The sequence below is a fragment of the Bufo bufo genome, chromosome 6, assembly GCF_905171765.1.
Source record: "Bufo bufo chromosome 6, aBufBuf1.1, whole genome shotgun sequence".
Classification (NCBI taxonomy): Eukaryota; Metazoa; Chordata; class Amphibia; order Anura; family Bufonidae; genus Bufo; species Bufo bufo.
This window is the reverse complement of record NC_053394.1, coordinates 61342672-61362320: the sequence shown is the minus strand read 5'-3', so window position 1 is coordinate 61362320 and position 19649 is coordinate 61342672. Positions and strand designations below refer to the sequence as shown.

General features: G+C 46.1%; 2 protein-coding genes across 2 annotated transcripts in view; both read right to left on the bottom strand.

Annotated features, from left to right (window-relative positions):
• The window catches only part of BTAF1 (B-TFIID TATA-box binding protein associated factor 1), a 96663-nt gene extending 91228 nt beyond the window's left edge, over nt 1-5435 (bottom strand). Inside the window, 1 exon segment of the mRNA XM_040438270.1 lies at nt 5105-5435. Within this exon segment, the coding sequence (XP_040294204.1) occupies nt 5105-5118 (14 nt within the window). The 5' untranslated portion in view covers nt 5119-5435.
• A 13039-nt stretch (nt 5436-18474) lies between these two features.
• Nucleotides 18475-19649, bottom strand: part of LOC121003728 — a 55330-nt gene continuing 54155 nt past the window's right edge. Inside the window, exon 10 of the mRNA XM_040435598.1 lies at nt 18475-19559. Coding sequence (XP_040291532.1) covers nt 19355-19559 — 205 coding nt within the window. The 3' untranslated portion in view covers nt 18475-19354. The remainder of the gene's footprint in view (nt 19560-19649) is intronic.

Here is a 19649-nt window from a genome sequence, read left to right as displayed (position 1 = left end):
TACAAACATCTCCTAGCAACCATCAGTGAAAAACGTATTGCTTGCGGATGCAATGCGTTTTTCACTGAAGCTCCATTCACTTCTATGGGGCCAGGGCTGCGTGAAAACTGCAGAATATAGAACACACAGTGTGAAAAAAAAAAAAAGCTCATGTGCACAGACCCATTGAAATGAATGGGTCAGGATTAAGGGCGGGTGCTATGCGTTCACGTCACGCATTGCACCCGCGCGGAAAACTCGCTCGTGTGAAAGGGGCCTTAGGTTCCCATGTCCATTCCTGTAATTTCTCTGCAATGACACTGCATCCAGCTGATGGGGACATCATTCTGAACAACGCATCACCTAGACTGCAATGATCTGCTGCAGCAATGAAGTGATGCTGGACATGGCAGGTCAGTGATGAAGGCAGGAAATAGCTCAAAGGCATAGATGCTGCTTTTGTTTTATATATTTGGGGGGGGGGGGGGGGGGGGGGGTGTCAGAAAAACCTTGTAAAGCCTAAACAGCCCAGTACGAGTGCAGTTTACCCTGAGGAGGAGATACACGAGTCTGTTATCACTTGTCACCAGTGTCCTTCCTCCATATGATACACAACGGCTACACCAGCTCTGCGGGCAGATCCCACCATATAAGCTCCTCATATCCCAGTGAGACATGATGAACTGCAGCCATCCCTGACCATTCAGATGTGGTGATGACCTGGCCACAGACATGAGAGCACAGTCTCAGGAGCGAGGGCAGCCTGGATTACACAGGTTCGCCTTCTTCTGGAGATCAGAATGGCCAGAGAGCTTGCAGAAACGTATTCTGTACAGATATAACATGCTCATCTCACACAGCCAAACGGAAATATCATTGGGGGAGGGCTCTAGGATGAGAGCCTTTTTGGGGCTAGCCATGTCTACGGCCAGTTTAAACAGTTTTATAGGAGCGAATCAGCCTGCTTGAGCAGCGAGGGGCAGGTGCTGCTGTTGGAGACTCCGTTTTGCCCAGTGACTTACAGGGCCAGACATCTCATGCCTGCACCGAGTAGCGCCGCAGGACCAGAGGCTCTGCTGCTACCTGAGCAGCACAGATGGGTACGGCACGTTTGCCGCCACACATTGGGGTGTACCGCTGACATAAGGCGCAAGGTTCACTGGGTGCAATTTCTGGTCCTGCCAATCAAGGGGCAGAGGAGACTCGAGCAGCAGAGACATCCCCTAGATGATCTCAGACAGAGTGACGATCAAATTAGATTAAAAATAAATAAAAATCTTAAAAGAACGGCCACATGGGGGTGCATTTTCCACATGCAGATGTCAGTGTTGTCAGCATAAACTGACCTGATGCACATTAGAGGACCTGTCCCCTCTCCTGACATGTCTGTCTTATTAGCTGAATACACTCCCCATGTAATAACAATTCTGGGGCATCTATTCTTATGTCTCTATGTTGTGCCATTACTGTATTATTACTACTAGAAGTTATGAATGAATTGCCAGCAGTCTGCAGTAAGGGTACAGAGGGGCGGTAACCAGTTGGGGGGGGGGGGGGGGGGTGTAATGTAAGCACTGACTGGATAATATCACTGGCACAATTACATGGGGAATGCATGTAGCCATCAAAACAGACATGTCAGGAGGGGGCGACAGGTGCTCTTTAAAGGAGTTTTGCAAGAATACGCGTTTTTTTGGTCAACAACCCCTCACCCCCAATTCTGCCAGGCCTGCAATGCTCCGCTGGGCTCCCTCTATGTCAACATCCAGTTTCACATTACCGCAGCCAATCACAGGCTGCAGCGGTGCCCGGCATGACAAGATTGTCACATGATGCAAGGGGACCCAAGGGCTGCTGCGGACTGCCAACGATGCCAAACGGGATGCTGACATCGATGGAGCATCGAAGGCCTGGAGGAGGAGGACACAAAGGGAGTTTCCGCAGCATTCATCGCAGCCCCCCTGCAGATCTTCTGTACGCATTGCAACAGAGGAGAAAACGCAGCATAAACATCTCATAGATTGACACTAGAGGGGCTTTCTGTGGTCTGAAAAAGTGAGGGTACGAGGACGACACATGACTGCTACAGAATCAAGAAGGGTCACCTAGGACCCCCAGAGCGGCTGCAGTGTTATCAGGTGATTAGGCACACTTTTTTTTTTAACTTTATATCAAGTTTTCTTTTCCAGAACGCTCCATTATAAGACCTCTCCAATTGACGAGTCAGGACGCCTGTCCACAGCGCTGCTGATCCGCTACTTACAGGCGGATTGCCACTAACTGCCAGGGTTTTGCAGGCGCAGCACACGTATAAGCCACGTGATTCACTTTTACTTGTGGCAAATAGGGGTAAATAGTTGCAGCGGCTCCGCTGCACCATGAACGGGCACCCTAAGAGCGGGTTCACACGTGGCAGATAACGGTGCGGAATTGCCGTCAAGGGTTTTCATGCAGCAAATCCACATCATTGTCCGCAAAGTAGACGAGATCTCGCCCAAACGCTATGGGAAAGAAATCTGCAGTGAGGGCTTGTAATTTGTGACATGTCCATTTAGGCTGCAGATCTGCACTGCGGGTCCTACCCTTGGCGATGGAGAGTGAAATCCACAGAATAAAGATCCATATAATTCATGCAACAGCCTTTGTCGCTGAGCTGTAATGTAAAGGGCTTTTATGATTTTTTTTTATATTCGGACATACCCTTAAAGGGGTTGGTCCATCTCACACATTGGTGGCATACCACGATAGAAGTTAACGGAGAATTCACCGATCCAGTGCACCCCCATTTCCAATCTGTCCACACTCATATGGCTATTTGGCACTCCATAGAAATGAATGGAGGGTGGCTGCTCTTGCACGGTGCAACCTCACTCACTTTAGGGATCCCCTTCTAGAAATAAGTGCAGGTTCCACCGGTCATTGGTGGCATATCCAAGCGATATGCTACCAATGCGAGATGGGAATACCCCTTTAAAGGCTATGTACATGTTTGGGGGAAATTTTATTTTGCCATCACATTGTACTCATCTTGAGCTAAAAATAATACTTTAAAATTGGTCTTTATTAAAAACATGGCGTCCTTTTTTTCTGTACAGAGCCGAGATGCTCTAAAAGCCTTATAAACACTCATTAAAAGGTCCATATTTATCTTACTGATAAGAACGTGGCTTAGAGAGGACCTTTCATCCGTTTTGACATAGGCTAATTAAGGTATTACTTGTAGGGCGGCCCCCACTGATTTTATTTTTTTCAAAAGCCCCCCCGTTCGTCCGCTGTATTATAATGAGCAGTAAACTCTCAATGGGGAGGAGACGCAGTCTTCTGCTGTGGGCGTCTCCTTCTCCCTGGCTGCGAGCGGTCCGCTCTGATTGGATCGCGCCCACAGCAGAAGACTGCGCCTCCTCCCCATTCAGAGTTTACTGCTCCATTATAAATACACCCTGCAAGCACGACCACCACTGATGGATTTGAGGGCCGTCTGTAACCATGGTAACGAGCAGTGTATAATGTGATGAAAAATTGAATCCAGCCAGCAAAGGAGGCAACATGGACAATCACAATACATTATAAGTGCCTTGTATTAACTTTCTCTACATGATAAATGCCACTTACTGAAGTGACATCCCCTTTAGGCTAGGGCTACACCACGACAATAAGTTGCGCGACAGATAGGGCACAACTACACCGCAACATTTTGTCACACGACAATTTTTATAATGATAGTCTATGGGGATGGCCAAGCTGAGGCTCTCAGCTGTTGCAAAACTACATCTCCCAGCATGCCCACACTGCCTATAGCTATCAGCCTACAGCAGGGCATGGTGGGAGTTGTAGTTTTACAACAGCTGGAGGGCCACAGGTTGGCCATGCCTGCCATAGACTATCATGATAAGACTGTCGTCGTGTAGACCTAGCCTTAACTTATTCATAGGGGGGGGGAAACCACACTACAATAACCCATCCAATTATTCCTTTGGCCTCATGCACACGACTTTTTACACCCGTGTGCTATACACAATTTTGGCAGCGCGCACGCCAACCCATTGATTTTTTTTTTATGCGGCCACGTATACATCCGTATTTTTGACGGATCAGTGTGGCAGTTCCGCAGATTACATAACATTTCTTATCCTGGTCTGTATTGCGGATGGCAATAGTCCTTCGTATTGATTGGAGCGAGACAAAGGCAGAACGCATCGGAAGAACCAAAAGACGGAGGCAGCCATTTACCATGTAGAGAAAGTTTAATACAAGGCACCTACTAATATATTGTGATTGTCCATGTTGCCACCTTTGCTGGCTGGATTAATTTTTCCATCACATTATACACTGAACATTTCCATGGTTACAGACCACCTAGCAATCCAGTGGTCGTGCCTGCACACTATAGGAAAAAGCTCTGGCGGCCGGAATCCAGGGAGTGCACATAGGCCAGAGGTTTTTTTCCCCCTATAGTGTGCAGCACGACCACCACTGATGGATTACAGGGTGGTCATAACCATGGACACGAGCAGTGTATAATGTGATGGAAAAATGAATCCAGCCAGCAAAGAAGGCAATAGGGACAATCACAATACATTAGTAAGTGCCTGGTATTAACTTCCTCTACATGATAAATGCCATTTGCTCAAGTGACAAAAGTGATCTATTCTAGAGGCCGTCACCCAGCTTTCCCAGAGATCAGGAACTGAATGAAACCTGGATCTTATTGATGTGACAGATCCTTTCAGGACTATAGGAAACCTGAGTGACATCACTCTGTAGTAGGGGGGAGGCTGTGATGGGGGTCACCCAGCTTTCCCAGAGACCTGACAGCTATACAACCTGGATGTTACTGATGTGACTGGTCCTTTCAGGACTACAGGAAAGCTGGGTGACATCACTCTGTAGTAGGGGGCTATGATGGCGATCACCCAGCTTTCCCAGATACAGAAAAGTAATAGACACCATCGAATGTTGTGTATAAACCTGAGAGAAAAAGACAAGTGAAGGTCTGATCCTTCCCGGAGGTCTGTAATGAGGGGTCCCCACATACATCAGACCCCCCTGTACACGTCAGGAGGCCGGGTGCAGGCATTGTGTGGAGGAGACCAGCGTGGCCTGCCCGGGCCGGGGGAATACGAACCTGGACACGGCCATGACGAACTGGAGAGACGCTTCTCCGCACAGAGACACCCGCTCCTCAGCGCCGCCAGCTGAACTAGGCCGCACCTGGGCCGGGACACAGCCGGGGCCTAGAGTGTAGGCTCAGCCTCCGGGACAGCCTCAGCCTCTAGTGCATGGCCGCCCACCTCTTCAACGGGCCACACCCAGCCGTCTTTAATGCTCCTAACCCCCGTCACTAGGGCGCTAGTCACCCCTCGGGGCCACAGCGGAAGCGGCTCGGCCGGTTAAACCGAATTAAAGACGTTATTTTATCGTGGCAGGGAAGAAGCCAGATGCCTGGCTTTATATGAGGAGCCATCTTGTATTTATTCCTTCCACCATGGTAGCCGCCGTCTGATTGGTTACATGGCCAGCGGGCGGCCAATAGGAGGGGCCGTTACATGGTGGTTCTCGGTGCGGATTGACAGGGATTCCACGATTAGGCTGGCAGTGTAAGAGGGGCGGGGACAAGCCCGGGGGGTGTGGCCAGTAGGGGTGGAGAAAGAGGAAGGAGTCGGAGGGAGACGGGCGGAGGAGCGCGGACATGCGCGAGGGGAAATGACACGATTAAAGGAGGATGAAGAGAACAATGTGGAAGGAATCCCAGGAGGGAAAGTTCAGCGGAGTGGTCCAGGCCGGCCACATTCACTCGCATCGTGTCATGCCCTTTCACCATAAGAAACTTTACAATAGATTGGATTTTAAGGGGGGATGATTTTAAAGAATGATGGTAGAATTGTAAATGTTTGGGGAGGCACCCAATGGATGGGTACAGAACAGATCTGATGCTCTCAGCGTTAAAGGGGGTTAACAATGGGGGCATATCGCTAGGAGTACAAGTAGAACGGAGCGGAGAAAGTGGAGGAGGGTGCACTGCGCATGCGCAGCCGCCCTCCATTTAATTCTATGGAGCCACCGAAAATGGCCGAGTGCTGGCTCGGCTATTTCCGTCGGCCCCATGGAAATGAATGGTAGCGGTGGCCGCGCATGCGCTGTGCACTCCCATTCACTTCAATGGGAGAGGCGGGGAGCCATGCCTGGTGGTGGACGGACCGCCGGGGTCCCCCAGCCACAGCTCTCCCCAGCTCCGTTCTCCTTGTAGGTGCTGATCCTAATGCCTTATTCACACGTCAGTGATCCCCATCAGTGTTTTGTGAGCCAAAACCAGGACTGGAGCCTCCACAGAGATAAGGTATAAGGGAAAGATCTGCCCTTGTTCTGTGTTTAGAGCCGCACCTGGTTTTGGGTGTGAATTTGGCATAACTCTGTTGTCCCTGCCTACTTGTGTTGCACCGTTGTTTTGTAAATTTGGGCCCATCTACAACATGGGGGCCACTTTTATTTTTATTTTTTTCCCAGGGCCACTTTAACTTCCCGGTCCGCTCCTGGACTCCACCACCCATAGAGCAGGCTTCTCCTCCGTCATGACTCCTATTTCCAGAGTAGTGGAGTCCATTGATTTGCAGGTGCTCAACGTAGGACATTTGAAGACCACGAATGGTCTGTAATACGAAGTTGGGGATGATTTTCCTGTGGAAAGTTTGTGTGAAATTGTTGGCCCACATGTGGAAAATGCTGTGATATTAGTGACCAAGAAGCCTATGGAAACCTAGCCGATATTGTTTTAGACTGAGAGGAGCCTTCTCAGAGGTCAGGGGCAACTTTATGGTCATTGAAAAAGACAGCCGTCCATCCCAGCCGACGGTCCAGAGTGTGGACCTCGTGGGTAGGGTGTATCCTTCCTTCTTAACACATACAAAATTGACTTTCAATAAAATTTGGCACGGAAATCTGACTACCATCTCTTATCACTACCACCCTACTGGCCCTTTCCCCCCTCGTCCCCCTTTTTCCCCATTACTCCTCAGTTCAGAGTTGGTCTTGACCAGTTCACCCGCTAATGTTGGATCACCTGGATTCTCAAAAACTTACTCACATGAATTTGGCCCTGGCATTTTTTTTCTTCGTAGGAGGGGGCGGGGGTGCTGTAAACACCTCAGAAAACCACATGCTTTTTTTGCCCACCTGAATTTTCAGTATTTTTGCGCTAGTTTTTCTGGCGTTTTTGTTTCCACACAGAGGGGCCATTCATCAAAGAACAGTGTTTTACGCCATTTTTTTGTATTTCCCTGCTGCCAGATGATGCGCTTAATTTATAACGAGGCTCAGGCCTTATCATGTATTAGGAGCATCCGCCGGCGGTCCATGCACCCAGATTGAAATCTACTCCAGTCCTTAACCGGGGTACATTTCAGTGGTCATTTCCTCCAGAAAACTGGCGTAAATGATGGCTAATGTGCTGGGCCGATGGCACTGCTTCTGCCTCTCCCCGGTGGTGAAAGCGGTGCAGAAACGCCATGTGTGCCTTCAGGTACCGTCCGGCAATGCCAGATCCAGAGAGTTCTGACAGGCTAATTACACAGGGAGATGAGCTGCCTACAATCGGGCCTCTTTCCGCCTGATGAAAGATACCCATCAGCCGATGAACGAGCCTTCGTATTCCCGAAAATTGGACTGAAATCGCGCAGTTTAATAGGGGATATCAAAAGTTGTAAACCCCATCCCCCCCCCCCCCCTGCGCCAGATGTTGTAATCTGCACGACAGGGAGATGCAGTGACAGCCGTGGGGGGATCCGGGAGGACACAGGCGCCAGGGACCAGGTAAGTATTGTCTGTATGAGAGGCCCGGGCACTGTGGGAGTAAGTTTACAGCTCTGGATAACACCTTTAAGGAACGCCTTCCAGTGTTTGCCTTTCCTCAACATTCAATTAATGCCCCCTGGTCAGTGGACAATTTTCATTACATTCCAATGGTAAAGATGATGGCCCAGAGTATACCGACCTCTAGAAATGTTCTTCAAGAATAACATACAGTGACTTCCATTGATCTACACTGATTGTGCCTCGTAGCGACATTTACAATACATTCACCTGTCTAGCGCAAAGCCATTAGGTGGATAAAAGGAAAAGGTTTGGTACCGTGTTAGCCAGTAGTGAGAAGTCTTGATGTTCTCTAAAAGAGAAACAATATAAAATATTGTAATTTGATACCTTTTAATGGCTAACTAAAATAAAATATGTTATAAGGCAAGCTTTCGAGTCTCTGTGGTCCCTTCTTCAGGTCAGAAATGAAAAAATCTCTAAAGAAACATGGATATACACAGGAAAGAACAGACCGTTACCTGTAATTAAGGACTCTTTCTCCAAGACCATTCCTCTGTTTGTTGGTGTTTTGCAATTTATTACTCCACCTCTCTGTCCTTTCTGTGTATATCTATGTTTCTTTGGAGATTTTTTTCCTTCCTGGCCTGAAGAAGGGACCTCAGAGGCTGGAAAGATTGCCTTCTAACATTATTTATTTAGCCATTAAAAGGTATCAAATTACAATATTTTATATTGTTTCTCTTTTGGAGAACATCAAAACTTCCCATTAGGTGGGTGAAACCCCTTCCCAATCATCCTTCTAATGTAATATTTCTCTACATTTTCTTGTATAGGGCCTTTAAGGGGCTTGTCCCGAAACCTTTTAAAAAAAAAAAGAACCCCCCCTCTCAATCAGGTGCAGCTTCTGATATGGCTGGGATAAATTGCAGCTAGCCATACATATCCCCTGTTGTGGCTGCTGAAAGCATCATGTTAAACAGCATCCGTCAACAGGATCAAACCTGGCATAATGCCTATAACCTTCCAAGTTTTAAAAAGCCCAAGGAGGGACGACAACATCAACGGCATGCACAGCGCACCATGTCAAATTTTCTTTCTACAAAAAAGCCAAACCACTAACACCACCAAGTCCCCTTTGTCACCCCACACAGTAGATAAACCTCCTTAGTGCACAGTACTTATTTTCCCTTTTTGCCCTCACACAGTAGATATGCTCTCTTAGTGCGTTCAATCAGTAGATATGCCTCCTTAGTGCCCAAACACAGTAGAATGCCTTCTTAATGCCCCCACACAGTAGTTCTGCTCCCTCAACACTACCCCCCTTACAATAGTGTAGCCTTCTTAGTGCCCCCTTTCAGTAGTTCTGGCCCTGTACTGTTAATAAAGTAATACTCACCTAGCCCTATTCCCCCATTAAACAGACCATAACACATCATGCTCTCCCCAGTAAAGTCATTGTGCCTGCTGGGCTGAACAAGAGAGCACACAGGCCGGGGAATGATGCCTAGTCTGTGCGCTCTCTAGTCTCCAGCTCCGCAGTGGAATCATTCCTACTGCCTCTTTTGATTCCACTAGGAGTCATGGTCTTCCAACAAGATAACGCCCACGCACACTGCCCACACTACACAATGTGCTTTTCAGGGTATCCAGCAGCTCCTCTGGACAGCTTGATCACCAGATCCCTCCCCCATTGAGAATGTCAGGGACCAGAAGAGGTGACAGATCTCCCATGCACAGCAGCCAAGAACCCCATTGGATGAACTACAGTTAAAAGAGTTTTGGAATGACATACCACAGGAGGATCTCCAGCATCTGTATGACTATTACCTTGCCTCTATCACAGCAAGGAGAGATGCCACCCAGTATTAATGTGACCCTGCCTCAACATACACCCTGCTGCAGAACCCAAAATTAAGGGGACACCACCTTGGTTGTTTGATCATTGACCAAGCAACACTAGAAGTTTATACTTTGTCAAGCCCAGCTCTATCGCATTGCTTTCCACTTGTTCTTTTTTTAAAATTTTCGAGTAGTGAATTTCTTTTAAAAATGAGATGAGTTTCAGGTATGTTGGCGGAGGGGCTTACACACGTTTTTTTTTTTTTTTTTTGGGCTCTCAGTTGTCTATGTCCTACAACTGTAGAGAGCTGTGCTCCCGGCTCTTGTAGCACATCTTTTTGAAGTTCTGATAAACTCCTGAACACTTACAACATACTCAAGGAATTTTAGCGCACTGTTCTTCATAACACCCTTTTGCTTCTTTGATGTTCAAAGCATTTCCTTAGACAGAGTTCCTTTAAGGTGCTGTCTGAGCATGTCAGTTGAGGTGAGGCCTGTATTGGCTGGGTCTCCTGACATTCGGGGTTACTATTCTGTTGCCTTAAGTTATGTGAGCTTCACAGTCTCTTATATTCTACCCCAGTATAAAGAAGAGATCTTGGCTGAAGCCTTGTAGAAAAACATGTTACCATCGCTGTCCATCATAAAACCACAAAAAATAAAAAAAATGGCAGCACCCTAAAAATGGTTTCAGTGTAGCAAAGCTCATACTTCATTTAACCATATTCATCCCACATATGGGCTGAAGTACCAGCTTTTTCACTGAAATAATTTTTAAAGCCTCAATACACATTTGTGAATTGTCAGCAGAATCCCCAGAAATGGTCAGGTTGGATAGTAATCTAATGTGCAAGGGGAGTCTCCGACTCTTCCCCAACAGATGTATTTAATATTTTCATTATATTCTTATGTTCTTCCAGGAGATAAGCCACCAGAGATGTCTGCAGTGTCTCTCTCCTCACTGACAACACATAGACACTTGGCCAAATCAGATCTGCATGTGTGTGGGGGCATCAGGAGGGAGGTGGGAGACATGGCTGTTGTGAATAGATCTTTTTTTGTGAATAGATTAGATAGATGATTAAAGGGGTTGTCCGGGTTCAGAGCTGAACCCGGACATACCCATAATTTCACCCAGGCAGCCCCCCTGACTTGAGCATCGGAACAGTTCATGCTCCGATGCACTCCCTTGACCTGCTCTAAATCGCGCAGGGCAAGGGCTCTTTTGTTCACAATCACACACTGCCGGGGCGGAAGCTTCCGCCCGGCCGTGTGTTCGGTGACGTCACCGGCTGTGATGGGCGTGCTTTAGCGCTGCCCTAGCCGTTTTACTGGATAGGGCAGCGCTAAAGTCGGCCCATCAGTGGCGGTGTCGTCACCAGGCTTCCTGGCAGCCCCATGGAGAGCCTGGTACGTCATCGGATCTCCAAAAAATGCCTTTGCCCTACGCGATTTAGCACAGGAGAGCATCAGAGCATGAACTGCTCCAATGCTCAAGTCAGGGGGGCTGCCTGGGTGAAAATGGAGGTATGTCCGGGTTCAGCTCTGAACCCGGACAACCCCTTTAATTGACCGATAGACAGATAAATAGATACAGTGCATTCAGAAAGTCTTCATTACCTTTCCCTTTTTTTCGCATTTTGTTCTGACCTTGTGCTTTCCCCCATCATTCTGCATTCAATCCCCCATAATGAGAACAGAATGTTAAATATCTTTGCTTCGAAATAAGTATTCAGACCCTTTACTCAGGGTTTTACCTTTGGCAGCCACTACAGCCTCCAGTCTTCTTGGGTATGATACCACAAAGTTTCCACTCCTGGATTTGGGGATTTTCTGCTATCTCTGTAGATACTATCAAGCTTTGTCAGGTTGGATGGGGACCGTCGATGGACAGCCATTTTCAGGTCTCTCTAGAGATGTTTAATTGAGTTCAAGTAAGGGCTCTGGCTGAGCCACTGAAAGAGATTCACAGAGTCGTCCCTCAGCTACTCCTGTGTTGTTTTGGCTGTGTGCTTAGGGTCATTCTCTTGTTGGAAAGTGAACCTTTGGCCTAGTCTCAGGTCCAAGGCTCTCTGGATCAGGTTTTTATTAAGAATATCTCTGTACTTTGCTCCATTCAGCCCTCCCTTAACCCCAACCAATCTACCTGTCCCATCCGCTGAAAAACAGCTCCACAGCAGTATGCTGCCACCACGATGCTTCACTGTAGGGATGATAATGGGAAGGTGATGAGCAATGCCTGGTTCTTGGTTCCATCAGACTCCAGGCAGGCTTTCATGTGCCTTTTACTGAGGAGAGGCTTCTTTCTGGCCTCTTTGTCGTAAAACACAGATTGGAGGAGTGTTGCAGTGATGGTTGACCTTCTACAAGTTTCTCCCTTCTGCACACAGAATCTTTGGAGCTCAGCCAGCGTGACTATTGGGTTTTTGGTCACTTCTTTTACAAAGGCTCCTTACTCTCTGATTACTTAGTTTTGTGGGGCAACCAGCTCTAGGAAGAGTCCTCGTTGTTCCAAACTTCTTCCTTTTAAGAATTATGAAGGCCATTGTCCTCTTGTGAACTTTCAATGGGGCAGACATTTTTGTAACCTCCATATCCATGCCTCCACACAATCCTGTCTTCTGAGCTCTACAAGCAGTTCTTTCCTTATCTGGCTTGGTTTTTGATCTAATATACATGGTCAGCTGTGAGACCTTATATAGACAGGGATTGTCTTTCCAAATCTTGTCCAATCAACTGAATTTATCACAGGTGGACTCCAATCAAGGTGTAGAAATATCTCTCAAAGATGATCAAAAGAAATGGGAAGCCCCCAGAGCTAAATGTCAAGTGTCATAGCAAAGAGTCTGAATATTTATGTCCAAGTTTGCTTTTTAATAACTTTCTTATTAAGAGGTATTGAATGTAGAATGATGGGGGAAAAGAAAAAAAAAATTTACGTTTAGCACAAGGCCGCAACATACCAAAATGTGAAAAAAGTGAAAGGGTCTGAAGACTTTTCGAATTCACACTAGATAAATAGACAGGTGATGATCATAAAAACAAATAATTAGTTGAAAATTGGCACCTCTAGTTTTCGAAAAATCCACTGCAATTGCGTTGCAAACCAAGCTAGATAGAAAGGTCTATCCCTGCACCACATTTATCATCCAGCCTGAGCCCCTGTGATAAATGTAGTTCAGGTCTAGACCGCCGGTCTACACTTCCACCATCTATGCCATTTGTAAATCTGCACTGTGTGTGTGAAGCACCCCTAAAGGAAATCAATATTGGATTTGAAATTGCAAAGTGACACACTGGGGAATATGTATCAAAACCGATATTCAGAAAATGAGGCGTTGCTGCAATAAGGTTGCTGCTTTCATTTTCCAAAGGAGCTCTGAAAAATGAAAGGTGGATTCCGATTGGCTGCTCTGGGCTAGGACAGATTAGAGAAGGGGTTAGCCACCTCCAGCACTCCAGGTGTTGTGAAACTACATCTCCCATCATGCACACTTGATTGGCTGCTCTCTAAACTCCCACAAAAGTGGAAAGAGCATGCTGGGAGTTGTAGTTTCACAACAGCTAGAGTGCCGAAGGTTGCTGATCCCTGGATTAGAGAGTTGTGAAAAGCTTTGTAGAAGAAATGCAGCCTCCCAATGTTATGGGAACAGCAGTCAGATGAATTGATTATGCATCATGCTGCGAATCATTAGGCAAACAAGGCTGGAGGTGACCGAGCACAAGAAACGTGACGTGCTCTGCAGGATAAATCACTCCGTGCTGATTATAGTATCTGACCTCCAACATCCTGCCAATTTTCTATTCTTACCACCACGGACTCCACCAGATTTGTGAATATGAAGCTGAACTAAAGAATATCTAATCAGTGTCATTAACTTGACCTGTAGGGCCCCGGATTATTCTGGATTATTGGACACTCACTCATAGCAAAACAAATCAAATTTAGTTCTTAACAACAGAAGGGCGATGCGTTGAAAAACAAAAATATCTTTGCCCTAGGTTTTATATATGTTCCCCTTTTTGTGTGTATGTGGTTTTCAATAGAAACAGGAACAAAGACTTTATAAAAAAAAATAATAATAATTAATAAATGGCCAGCTTTTTATAAATAACTAGCTGATGACCCGGCGTTGCTCAGGTATTTATTTATTGCAGTTTCACAATGGCCGCCCCTTTAACGGTAACTGCCCCTTTAACAGTGATTTTCCCAGTGGCTGCCCCTTTAATAGTGACTTTCACGGTGCCCGCCCCTTTAACAGTGACTTTCACGGTGGCCGTTCCTTTAACAATGACCGCACCTTTAACGGTGACTTTCACAGTGACCGCCCCTTTAACAGTGAACTCCATGGTGCCCGCCCTTTTAACAGTTAACTCCACAGCGCCTGTCCGTTTAAAGGGTTTCTATCACTTCGTATGACATAATTAGCTCTCAGACACTAGCGATCCGCTAGTGTCTGCTCTGGCCAACCATCCTAATATAACAGCTTTTGGGGCAGCCGTTTTGCAAAAAAAAATAACTTTTATAAATATGCTAATGAGCCTCTAGGTGCTATGTGGGCGTCATTAGCACCTAGAGGCTCCGTCTACCTTCATACACAGCCACCGCCCAGCGCGTCCCTCCAGCCCGCCCATCTCCTGCTGAATGCGATCCTCCGTGTGACGCAACGGACGAATTCTCGCGCATGCGCCGTGCGCGGCTGTATTCGGCGCATCCGCTTCCCTGCTCAGACATCTCCACTGCGCCTGTTCCTTGGAGCACTATAACGTCATCGGCGCAGGCGCAGTGGAGATGTCTGAGCAGGGAAGCGGTCAGACATTCACTGCGCATGCGCCGAATACAGCCGCGCACGGCGCATGCGCAAGAATTCGTCCGCTGCGTCACACGGAGGATCGCATTCAGCAGGAGATGGGCGGGCTGGAGGGACGCTCTGGGCGGTGGCTGTGTATGAAGGTAGACGGAGCCTCTAGGTGCTAATGACGCCCACATAGCACCTAGAGGCTCATTAGCATATTTATAAAAGTTATTTTTTTAGCAAAACGGCTGCCCAAAAAGCTCTTATATTAGGATGGTTGGCCAGAGCAGACACTAGCGGATCGCTAGTGTCTGAGAGCTAATTATGGCATACGAAGTGATAGAAACCCTTTAATAGTGGCCCCTGCCCCCCATGCATGTAGCAGTGTAGTTGTATAGTCATATGACTGAATATTTCAGGACCTGCGAACTGCTAAAACCTGTGATCAGTTGTTATGGCAACCTGGAGTAGGACCTGCGAGCTTCTATTGGCTGATAACAGACATGTGACCATGTGTATGGCAGTTAGGATTTAAGTGAAAGACTTGCAGGCTTGTATTGGCTAATGTGGGTCATTTTTGGGGAATATCTTGGGAACGGTACGTCCTAGAGAGCCGAGACCCCCATAAGATTTCTTTTCCAGGTAGCAAGGAATGTGTATACCAAGTTTCATTGAAATGGATGGTTGCGTTTTTGAGTTTAAACGGAACATACATCTATACGTCCCTATATATATATATATATATATATATATATATATATATATATATATATCTAAAGCCACATTTATTGTCTTAGGATCAGTGGGGACAGTTAGCGTGTCCAAATGCGTTGATTGTACAGTTGCCACAGAGACGTCAGACGCGCAGTAGCAGTCACGTGTACTTGCCGTCACTATTTGGTATACTTAGCAGGTAATGTGGTTAATATGCGCTGTACTTACACATTGCGATGATCTGCTTACCAAACTTGACGTATTCTTTAAAGGCTCGTACATACGTGACTTTGATCGAGTTGTACTCGTCTTGTAAAGAGTTTGTCGATGTATGCGCTGGTGCCGGCGCTCTTTCTGGCGCATGCGAATTGGTGACTTTATAACGCTATCTTTATTCCTTGGCTTCAGAATTCATATCTTTAATGTGAAGACATCTTTGTTGCAACAAGTGGCAACTATACAATCAATGCATTTGGACGCACTTAATGTTCTCACTGATCCTATGGCAAAATAATCAAAAACTGTATAACTGAAGCTTGTATCAACGAGATAGTCTATGAATTACCGCTGTGGAACGTATTCACTTTACAGGGGTGCGTGAGCTCCGCGCCATCCGCTCATAGAGGGACTGAGACTATACTATATGTCATGTTTATTTTTATATAGTGTTTTTATGTGTGGTATTTTATATATTCTGGAAGACCATAAATGTGGATTTATTATTTACAAAAAGCCGGCCATTTATTCATTATTCTATCAAGCAGCTAAGTGGGACAGCAGGCCGAGCTATTTTACAGTGAGCTCCCTTTCTGGAGATGATTTAAGATAGGAAATAAACTTAAAGGGCCATCAGAGTACTAGAAGATGTTACAACAAGAACTTTTAGACACTTGCAGGAGTGTCTCGAGGCTTAACCAAGAAGGCAGCAAACACTTTATAAGGTTTGCCTCAGCTCGATAGGAGATGCCATCAATGTCAGATAGATGCGGGTCTCGGCTCCTGTGCGGTGGACTCGCTGCATTCTTAGTATCTCCTGTACCTACCAGATTCGGCCTGATAAAGGTCCACGGTTGATCGGAACGTTGCTGAATCTGGATCTCTGATACATGCTGATAACGATTTTGCTTTTGCTATATGGATTAACCCTTTTGTGATCTAATAAATGTAACTCACTCTGCATCAAACATTGTGCCGCAAAATTGTTCTCTACTATCCTGAGGATAGGTCATCAATATCAAAATCTCAAAGAACCCCTTTCAGCAACAACCACTGAACGTCTGGTGAACAAGTCGCGCGCTGTGGATTTTGATCTAGAACTGTAATGGTAATACTCTGTAGACTTTCACATTCTAAGAAACACCATTCCCATTTGTTTCGGGTCTGGACAGCTTTTTCCAGGCAACTGCATGAAGTGCCATTAAAGTCAGTACCTGTCCACGTGTCCTCCCAGGAAAAAAGGGAGTGGAGCCGATGAAGTGAAACCACACTTTCCTAGAGCCACGGCCACGTGATTCCAGCAACTCTCAGGTCTCACAGTGGTTGGCGGCCCACTAATCAGACACTGGTGGTACATCCTAGCAATAGACGGTCATTTCAACATGCCACCACTGAATATAAGAAGACAAAAACATAATATACACAAAAAAATAAACACTACGCACATAGGAAGCACAACACAGGCACGCAGTTTAATAGCCAATAAGATAATACAGTGAAAAGTGCATTCAACTCAGCACATTCTGCAGTATGATCTCCATCTTATGAAAAGAAAGACTGTTAAAGGCTATGGGCACCTTCGGGGCAATTTTTAATTGCATTTATTCATTTTGGGCTAAAAAAAAAAAAATTTGTAGTGAAGGCAATTTTCTTACCAAAGACTATTTGTGAGTTAACCTCTCCCTTCTGATCCTCAGCTGTGTCATGTGACCAACATTCTGACTTTCCAATTAACACAGCATCTAAAGTGTGGACAGGAGGCCAGTTTTTCCTATGTATTCCCATGAGAGCCTCAATGTCGGTCTTAAAGGAATGAAAAGAGAAGTAACGGACTTCTTGTCCTGTGTCAGTTGGAGATCAGTGTTGGTCACATGACACAGCTGAGGTTCAGAAGGACGGTTATAACTCACAAATACTACCTTTCTTACAGGTCAGAGAGAAAAAAAAAAATCTGTGGGAGTGCTTCTTTAAACATTTTCTGAAGTTTTTCAGATACATGCAGTTAAACATCAGTCTATTTGCAGACTATCCCTCCTGAGTTCCGTCAGCTGATGGCTCAGGTGAAGCCTCATCTCTGATCTTCTGACCTCAAACACTCATTTTAGCCGTAGTCTTCTCAGTTTGATAAGAGTTTAGGTATAATGAATGTTTAGGAGATCAGACTTCACCTGAGCCATCAGCTAACAGAACTCAGGAGGGACAGTCTGCAAATAGACTGATTTATAACCGCATGTATCACAAACTGTTAAAAATATTTAATAAAGACCAACTGAAAAAAAGATTTTTTATCCCAAAATGAATAAAATGTAATCATAAACAAATTGCCCCCGAAGGGGTACATAGCCTTTAAAGGGATTCTGTCACCTCTCATAACACAAATTCGGATTTTAAACCAGTCATGCTCCACAGCTTACCTTGAATCGGCTGTGCTGTTCTATATTGTAATCCGTCCAGTAGTTTTGCAGAAAAATGACTTTTATAATTATGCAAATTAACCCTGAAGGTGCCCAGAGGGGCGTTATGTTCCCCTTTGTGTGCCCAGTAACGCCCCTCTTACAGTGCCCAAAACGCCTTCCTCCAGAATCCCTAACCGCCCACAGCGTCTCATCCCTCTCCTCCCCCTCCCTGACGGCTGAGCGAAGTCTCGCGCAGACGCAGTACCCACTGAGGGCTGCGCCAGTGCGATTTGCTGGAGACTGAGGGAAGAGCGAGCATCGGACGTCACTGGGCTCGGCGCATGCCCAGTGACGACGATGAAGCTCCTGCCCTCAGTCTCCAGCAAATTGCACTGGCGCAGCCCTCAGTGGGTACTGCGTCTGCGCGAGACTTCGCTCGGCCGTCAGGGAGGGGGAGGAGAGGGATGAGACGCTGTGGGCGGTTAGGGATTCTGGAGGAAGGCGTTTTGGGCACTGTAAGAGGGGCGTTACTGGGCACACAAAGGGGAACATAACGCCCCTCTGGGCACCTTCAGGGTTAATTTGCATAATTATAAAAGTCATTTTTCTGCAAAACTACTGGACGGATTACAATATAGAACAGCACAGCCAATTCAAGGTAAGCTGTGTAGCATGACTGGTTTAAAATCCGAATTTGGGTTATGAGAGGTGACAGAATCCCTTTAAGCCCTTAAAAGGTAAATTATAAATTACATATACTTAATGGATATGCCCCAAACATTAAAAAACATTATCTGCTTGTAAACTATGAATAAGAGTATTGTAACTCTCCTACATACTATGGATATAGAGACGCCATACAATGTACAAAAATATTAAAAAGGGGTTGTCCAACCCAAAAAAACTATTTTAGGGATTGCCCTGAAAAGTAATGAATGGGGGAAAAAATGCTACTCACCTGTCCACTGCTACTCCGTTCCATCCCTGAGGCTCCTGTCTCCACTCCTTACAGTTGCTGGTGGACTGGAAGCGTGATGTCTCACCTGTGGTTAAGTGCACTGCTGCAGCCATTCACCAGCTCAGCGCCGATGTGTCCCCAATCGGCACGGCAGCCGTGATCACCACCATGGATGAGATGTCAAATGTCCGATCCATCAGTGACTGGAAGGAGCGGAGACAGAAGCCTTGGCGCTGGAACAGGACAGCAATGGATAAAACTGCTTTTGGGGCCAGACAGCCCAATTCATGGAAATGCAGACTTTGTAATTTAATCTTTCCAGTTCGGTGACCAGCAGCATCCTGCTCATAGGGATAATGGCTTCCTACACTGTGACGACCATTAAGTAACATGTAAACAGTAATAAAATGGTCATAAAAAGAGAATATTACAAGACTCTTGAATCAATATCTTTTAGTTACAGTATACCCCTAAATATCTCTAACGACATATAAAAAATAAAAAAAAACACCCTATAGGAAAAGATAGTGGGGGAAAAAAAAAAAGGATCATACACTACGTCTGACACTGGGACATTTTACAAATGGAAGTACAAGAACTCTTTACAACTACTGACATGTAGCTCCAATCTAGAAAATAGTTAGATTTCAGGTAAATCGGCTCCTTGGCAGAAAGCGGGTGGCATCCTGTGATGGCGGTAACATCTCGCGCGGATCTCTGTTGTCATAGCCTGGGAGTCCTCTGGCGTTCTCTGCTGGTTGTCCTGACTTCATAAGAGAAGGGTATGGAGCGAATCTGTTGGCTCCTCTAAGTGAGTCTTCAGAAGGATTCATCTTTCTTGCTTCAAAAGATCTTAGGAGGGAAAATAAGAAAGTGTCCATTTAAGTGGTCAAGAGAGCAGTCAGACAAACTCAAGGGGTTGTGTCACAAAGCATATTCTAC